At 61.3% G+C, this 7,963-nt stretch overlaps 2 protein-coding genes across 2 annotated transcripts; one reads left to right on the forward strand and one right to left on the reverse strand.

Annotated features, from left to right (window-relative positions):
- Positions 1–160: 160 nt before the first annotated feature.
- Positions 161–3,453, forward strand: Malapachy_0090 (arm repeat-containing protein; the record flags this gene model as incomplete). Its single annotated transcript, XM_018134623.1, has 3 exons — positions 161–166; positions 209–280; positions 313–3,453. The coding sequence occupies 3 exons, from the start codon at positions 161–163 to the stop codon at positions 3,451–3,453; spliced, it is 3,219 nt and encodes a 1,072-aa protein (XP_017990980.1).
- A 90-nt stretch (positions 3,454–3,543) lies between these two features.
- On the reverse strand, positions 3,544–7,893 carry Malapachy_0114 (kinase-like protein; the record flags this gene model as incomplete). The annotated part of the gene is made up of 1 exon (XM_018134647.1): positions 3,544–7,893. The coding sequence occupies one exon, from the start codon at positions 7,891–7,893 to the stop codon at positions 3,544–3,546; it is 4,350 nt and encodes a 1,449-aa protein (XP_017991171.1).
- Between the last annotated feature and the right edge of the window lie 70 nt (positions 7,894–7,963).

The following is a 7,963-nucleotide window of genomic DNA, read 5'->3' on the forward strand; positions in this document are numbered from 1 at the left end:
AGGTCGTTTACGTAGTATATACCACGGGGGTGTGCCGCACGCACGCTAGGCACGCTCGACCCGCCTAATAGGTTTTTATGTCATGTTGTAAGGACACGTGAGCACATTTTTTTTTGTTCGAGGCCGGCTGTCCGTTCGCTGCTCCAGCAGTGCGACCAAGATGGATGTACGTAGGATGGCTCTCCCAGCCAAGAGACTAACCCACTAGCCGGCGTACGTGCAGGAGCTGCATGCGCTACTGCAACAGGCCAATGTGCCGGATACTGCGGTCGTTAAGGCGGTACGTATTCTTTTACCAGCTTACATGTACAGGCGACCGAGGCGCTTCAGACGCGCTACTTGAAGAACTCGAAAGCGTTGCCAGCTCTCTTTGAGATCGTGGCCACCTCGCCGGAGCTGGCTGTGCGTCAGCTTGCGGCTGTGGAGTTGCGCAAGAAGCTCTCGAAGAGCACGAAGGTGTGGACGAAGCAGCCTGCCGAGCTGCGTGACGGTATGAAGGCCAAGCTCTTGGAGCTGATCGGCCAAGAGCCAACGGCTGCGATGCGAAATGCGATGGCGCGTGTGATTGCTGAGATTGCACGCAAGGAGCTTCCGCACAATGCCTGGCCCGCCCTTCTTCCGTGGCTGTACGACTCTGCGTCGTCGTCGCAAGCGACACAGCGTCAAACTGCGATGCTTGTGCTGTTTATTGTCCTTGAGACATTTGTCGACACGGAGGCGCTCAAGTCTGAGCTCCCTCGCATCATGCAGCTCTTTGCCAAGGGTCTGCAGGATCCTGAGAGTCTTGAAGTGCGTATCACGACAGTGCGTGCTCTGAGCAAAGTGGCGGAGAACCTTGACATGGACGACCACGCGGATCTGGCTGCGATGCAGAGCGCTGTGCCGCAGATGGTCGAGGTGCTCCAGCAGTGCCTGGATGCATCGCACAACGAGGGTGTGCGCCAGATTCTCGACGTGTTTGAGAACTTGTGCATGCTCGAAGCGCCTGTCCTCTCGACACACCTCGCCGATCTCATTGGTGTGTTTGTACGCAACAGTGCGAACCGCGACCATGAAGAAGATTTGCGGCTGATGTGCCTCAACTCGCTCGTGTGGACGATCCAGTACAAGCGCTCGCGTGTGCAGAGTCTCGGCCTGGCCAAGCCATTGCTCGAGCAGCTCATGCCGATTGCTACAGAGGAGGAGTCGGACGATGTCGAGGAGGACACGCCAGCGCGTCTTGCTCTGCGTGTGATTGATCAGCTGGCGACCGAACTGCCGCCGAGCCACGTGTTCCCCCCGCTGCTGACGCTTGTCCAGACGTATGCCCAGAATGCGGATCCGATGCACCGCAAGGCGGCGATGATGGCGTTTGGTGTGAGTGTGGAAGGCTGCTCGGAGTACATTCGTCCGCATATGGACGAGCTGTGGCCGTTTGTGGAGAACGGTATGAAGGATCCGGAGGCCGTGGTGCGCAAGGCGTCGTGCATTACGCTTGGCTGCCTGTGTGAGATGCTTGATGAGGAGTGTGCGGCGAAGCACAGCGTATTCCTTCCTCTGATTATGGAACTGATCAATGCGCCTGAGACGCAGCGTGCAGCGTGCACAGCCCTCGATGCGCTTCTCGAAGTCATGGGCGACGAGATCGGACAGTACCTGCCTGCGATTATGGAGCGTCTTACGGGTCTGCTGGAAACGGCGCCTGTGGCTGTCAAGGCGACGATTACGGGTGCGATTGGCAGTGCGGCGCATGCGGCCAAGGATGGCTTTGTGCCGTACTTTGCGCCGCTGATGCAGCGTGTGCAGCCGTTCCTCTCGCTTACGGAGGAGGGCGAGGAAATGGATCTGCGTGGTATTGCTACCGACACGATCGGTACGTTTGCCGAGGCGGTCGGGGCCGAGCTGTTCCGCCCGTACCTGCCTGATATGATGCGCATCACGGTCGAGAGCTTGGCGATGGACCAGCCGCGTATCCGTGAGTGTGCGTTCATCTTTTTCGCGGTGATGTCGCGTGTGTTCAAGGGCGAGTTTGGGCCGTACCTGGAGCATGTTGTGCCAAAGATGCTTGCGAGCTTTGAGCAGTCGGAGCACGATCCTGTGCCGGGTGCGCCTGGTGACGGCACGATCGGCGGCTTTACCGTGCCTGAGGGCGAGGATGAGGAGGAGGATGGATTTGTGGATATGGAAGAACTGGCCAACTCGTTCCTCAACGTGTCTACCGCGGTGGCCATCGAGAAGGAGGTCGCGGCGGACTCGCTGGGCGAACTGTTCCAGCACACGCGCTCGGCGTTCTTGCCGTACGTCGAGAGGGCGACGGAGGAGCTGATTCCGCTCACGTCGCACTTTTACCAGGGCATCCGTAAGAGTGCGATTGCGACGCTCTTCACATTTATCAACACGCTGTATGAGCTGAGCCAGTCGCCGGCCTGGCAGCCTGGCGCGCATATCAAGGTGCCATTGAGCCCGGAGGTGCAGAAGATTGTCGAGCTGGTCATTCCGAACATTATGGAGGCCTGGGAAGCAGAGGACGATCGTACAGCTGCGATTGAGATCTGCCAGTCGCTGGCTACGTGTCTGAACAAGTGTGGCCCTGCGATTATTGCGCCCGACTGGCTCGAGGCGACGTGTATGTACACGCACCAGATCCTCGAGAAGAAGTCGCTAGCGCAGGTCGACCCTGAGGCCGAGGCTGAGGATGCGCAGGAGACCGAGGACTCGAGCGAGTACGAGTCGGTGCTCATTAGCGCGGCTACCGACCTGGTCGGCGCGATGGCGAACGTGTTTGGCGCCGACTTTGTGAGCCCCCTGCACCAGTTCCTCCCGCTGCTGTGCAAGTACTACAGCCCTGGCCGCTCACAGAGCGACCGCGCAACGGCTATCGGCTCGCTGGGCGAGGTCGTGGTCGGTATGAAGCAGGCCATTACGCCGTTCACGCAGGATATTCTCACGGTGCTCTCGCACTCGATCACCGACGAGGAGGCGTCGGTGCGCTCCAACTCGGCCTTCGCTGCGGGCGTGCTGATTGAGAACAGCGAGGCAGACTTGTCGCCCCACTACGCGTCGCTGCTCACCGCGCTCCAGCCGTACTTTGCGAAGTCGGCGGAGGAGTCGGACGATCTCAAGACGGCGCGCGACAATGCATGCGGCTGCTTGGCGCGTATGATTATGAAGAACCCGGACGCGGTGCCGCTCGACCAGGCGCTGCCGATCCTCTTCTCGTCGCTGCCGCTGGAGAACGACCATGCAGAATGGACGCCAGTGCTTTTGTGCTTGATCCAGCTTGTGCAGGCGAACAATGCCGTGGGTGTGCAGCATCTCGACACGATCCTGCAGCTCTTTGCGCACGTGCTGGGCAGCGACGAGGATGTGCTGGGCGGCCAGTTGCGTGGCCAAGTGGTGGCGTTCGTCTCGCAGCTGAACACCCAGGCGCCAGAGAAGGTGCAGGCGGCCGGTCTTCAATCGTACTTGGTGTAACGGAATAGATAGGTTGCTTTCTCTCCCCTATCAATCCTAGTCTATGGCTCGAAAGTATAGATGGAGGCGTTGTGTAGCCTCGAGGCACACTTACATTGCCCGTCGCGTGCTCGTATGGCTGCCACCAGGCGTGGCGCGCGGTAAGAGCGAGCCGTCTGCGCGCATCGACCGACGTGCTGTGCCAGGCACACGCACGCTCGTGCCCCCACCGCCTTCGCCACTCGTCCGACGACTGGGCGTCGTCATTGACGGTGCTGGCGGCGGGGGCGGTGGCTGCTGCTGCTGCTGCCAAAACCATGGATGCCGCAACGCTGCATCGGCCTTCATGCGCCGTTCCGGATCCCATGTCAGGCAACGTGCGATGAAATCCAAGAACAGCTCGTCATGCGATTTCACAGCCGACGCCAGCGTCTTGGAGTTCGGGCGCCGTTTGTGGCCACGCGATGTGACGACAGGCCGCGGCGCGCCCGTGCTGTCAAAGAACAATTTGCGTCGTGTGCTCTTCTCTAGCAGATGACGATCTGGCAGGCCCAGCACTTCCATGATACAGGCCAGCTGATCCTGCTCGTTCTCGCCGGGGAAGATGGGGTACCCCGTATGCAGTTCGGCGAGAATGCAGCCCAGACTCCACATATCAATGGCCATGTTGTAGTCCATGCCGAGAATCACTTCTGGCGAGCGGTAAAAGCGGCTCTGGATATACGTGTACACTTTTTCATTCTCGAAACAGCTCGAGCCAAAATCAATCACCCGAATCTCGCTTTTCCGTGGATGCACCAGCAGAATGTTTTCCGGCTTCAAGTCGCAGTGCACGATGCGTGCCTGCCGCATGAGCGTAAGACATGCCAGCACTTGCTGCGTAAACCGCCGAATAAGCAGTGTACTGAACCCGTCAAAGTTGTTGGCCTTAATGAGCTCGTACAAATTGATGCTCAGCAGCTCCATCGTGACACACAAATGCTGCCGGAACGTGAACGAGTCCGTCATGTGCACCACACTCTGCTGCTGCTCGGTATCACTGCGCGTGAGATGCTCCATGATCTTCACTTCGACCACGGCCTGGTGATGGAAGCGGCGCTTGTTGCGGATCAGCTTGATGGCGACGTACTGCCCCGTCTTGTGGTCACGGCACTGCAGGACCTGCCCAAAGCTGCCGCGACCTAGCAGCTTAATGATTTCGTAGCGGTACGCCAAGTGATCACGCACATTCACCACGTAGTCACCACGCTCGTCATCGTAACCAAAGTTGCGATCGGGCTTCTCTGGGACGGCATAGTGTTTGTGCCGCGCAAAGGAGCCGACATAGTAGATGGAGTCGTACTCAAACATCTCTTTCACTTCGTATGGGCACAAATGGTTGCCGTAAATTACTTCCGCTTGCCGCGGCGAGAGCCGTTTGCTTGCTGCGCCTGGCTGCGGGAACGCCATTTGCTTATCAATGTCCTCCTGCCGCGCGCCTTGGGCCATTTGTCGGCGGTACACACGCTGGATATGCCGCTCCATTTCGTCGTCGGCCGCCTGCGTATCGTCGATCAACGTCGGCGTCCTGGTCGCAGTACGTCGGGACGGCGTAGCGCTAGGCGGTCGTCGCGCGTCCACAGGCATAGGGATTTGCGAGTCGACCATCGCCCGCGCTTGCGGCGCCGTCGTGGCCGCCGCCGGCGGCGGCCACGCTGAGCCACCGGGCGGCACAGACATGGGCGCTGGCATCGACGCTCGCGGGACCACGGAGCTGGCCGTTGCGGGCGCTGTCGTTGTGGGCGCTGTCGTCGCCGTCGTCGTCCGTGGAGCTGCGGCCACCAAGCTGGGCTGCGTGCTGGGCATGAGCGGCGCACTCGCCGTAGGTGTCGTCACCGTCGACGTTGATACGCTGGGCGTCGCAGAGACGGTCGACGAGGGCGAGAGAGCCGGGATGGACGACGACGTAGGCGGCGTACCTGCAAGCTCATCGGTCTGCGACTGCTCCGCATACGGCGATGTCCCCTTGACATCGTCCGTGCTAGCGCTATCCATTTCTCCTTGCCCCTTGCTCGGATCGCGGCGTAGACTCTCGCGACGTACGACATCGCGCAAAAGACTATCACGTCGCGGTGGCATCGCACTCTCACGTCGCTCCTTGCTCGCACTATCCCGCCGCGTCATATCCACACGACGAAGACCTGTCGTGACGCTGCTGGGCACCAAGCCACTCGTCGGCGTCGCACGCGCTCCGCTTGTACTAGGCCGAGGCCGGGCTTGCCGCGTCGAGGCACTAGGGCCCCGCGCGACGGTGCTTGTATCAGTGGCTTCCACACGCTTCACTTGCCGCTCGCGTTGCAAGGCTTCTGAGGCCTCTGTACTTGATTTGCGCCACGCACGCGCCTTGGTCGGCGAGGCCGTACCACGGCCGGACGGGGCCTCATCCGGACGTGCTTTGCGCCGCACTTGGCTGGTCGACCGCTTGACAGGCGACTCGGTCCGGCGTGCTAAGCTATGCATCGACGTGCTTGTAAGAAGACGTGGCTCGGCTTTCGGGACCTCGTCTTTCTCCGCCGTACGCCGCTGCAGTAGGCGGACCATGGACGAAGCACGTGGGATACGACTGCCTTGCGATGGCGCAGTGTAGTACGGCGAAGGCTCTGTGCGTGGCAGACTCGGCGCCTCTCGCGACGTCGTCGACCGCGGCGTCATCGAGCCACTCGACGCGGACCGCGGGAGCGAGGGCTCTGGCAGCTGCGGCGCCACGTACGTCGATGGAGGAACGTGCGGCATTTGCGGCACTTGTGCTTCATTGCCCAAGACTTTTGCACCGCGTGTCGCTACCGCGGCACTGGGTCGACGACGGCGCATAAATCCAAGACGCGACTTGGACGGCGGCACCGGCTCCTCACTGGGCACAGACGTGGAGGTGGGAGGCGCCGCCGTGGCCGTGGCCGTCGCAGCGCCGCTACCGCCCGAACTCGGTGCATTATCGTGTGCCTCTGTCGTTGCCGCTGTCGTTGTTGGTGCTGTGGTTTCGTCTTTGGACGCGCGACGTGGGCTCCCTTTAAAGAGCTGATTGAGCGCTGCCAACGAACGCCGCGATAACCGGCCAGCTAACGAGGACGATGACTCGTCGCCTTCATCGTGGGATACCGGCGAGCGCCGACGCCACCGTGGCGATTTGGGCGTGCGTGGCGAAGATGCCGTGTCTGGCGCCGACGCCGAAAGGAGAGAGACGTCGTCCAACGACGCCGAGGCCTCTGTCGCACCGATCGCTGCACTCGGCGCCAACCCGGGCGCAGGACTGGGCGACGAGAGCGTGAAGCCAGGCGTAGGAGGCTCCGTATGCGGCGGCTCGCCCATCGCCAAAGGCGAGGCTAGGGGCATCTTGTGTGCATCCGTCGCTTCGTGCGATGGCGGTGGCACAGTATGTGTCGCTCGATTCGTTTCACGTGAGGGCAAAATCGTCGACGCAGGCACACTCACAGCCCCGGAAGGCGATAAGTGCCATTCCTGTATTTCCGAAGCGAGCTCAACCGAAGTCTCATGCCTCGGCACAGCAGCGGCCGAGGAGGGTGTAGGCGTAGCCACCAAGGGTCCTTGTGCTTCAGGCACAGGGAGGCTCGGTCGTTGTGGGGTGGTGGTAATGGTCGACTGAGGTCGTTGTGCGGACGGCGGTGATGCCAGTGTAGAGACGTCAGGGGACGGCGGCATCATGGAGGCGGGCCAGCGCCGTGCAGAGCGTCGTATCGACGCCTCCAACTCTTTGACTACATCGTTGCTAGGCGTTCCATGCGCCGCCATCGCCGTAGCTGACGCCGTAGCAGACGCCGTAGCTGACGCCGATGCAGACGCCGATGCAGGCCAGTGTGTGGACACGCTTGGCGGCGTAGCTTGGGTATGAGGGAACTGCATCGAGGCAAAAGAGCGCATTCCACTGCCGGACAAGTCACCTGGGTGGTACGTCGCGCTCATCGAATACGAAATTGCTCGTGCATGACGAGCGGCTGTCGAATCCGGATGCGACGTCGATAGGGGCGAGGCGTTCGAGGATGATACCGTCGCCGTTGTGCGCGGTGGCTCTTGGGGGAGGACACGGCGAGGAATGGGATGCGTGGGCGGCGTACGCTGCGCATCCTGGGACGACACCATCCAGCGCGGTGTCGCCAACTCGCCCAGCCCGACCTGCCCACTTCGGTCGTACAGCCCGCCACTGAGCCGCGTTTCACTCGACTCGGTCCTTGCAGGGTGCGGGGACGTCCACCGTGCCGAGCCAGGGGTCTGTGGAAGCGAGCCCGGTGAGCTGGCCTGGGCCGCGGTGTGACCCGCCTCTCGCACTGGTGTCATCAACACACCGGGCGAGCCCAGCGATGGCTGTGCATGAGGCCTAGGCGGCGTGCGTGCCATAGGGACACTATGATCAGCATGGTCCAAGGATGTGCTCGCTCCATCGTCCGTCGACGAGTAGCTCACATCCATCCTCACGTCCAACACGATCGTTCAAGAAAGGTATGAAAAGCAGCTGTAAGCGTCCCTGGCCTGCGGGTGG

Source organism: Malassezia pachydermatis (genome assembly GCF_001278385.1).
Source record: "Malassezia pachydermatis strain CBS 1879 chromosome Unknown scaffold6, whole genome shotgun sequence".
In the NCBI taxonomy this organism is placed as follows: Eukaryota; Fungi; Basidiomycota; class Malasseziomycetes; order Malasseziales; family Malasseziaceae; genus Malassezia; species Malassezia pachydermatis.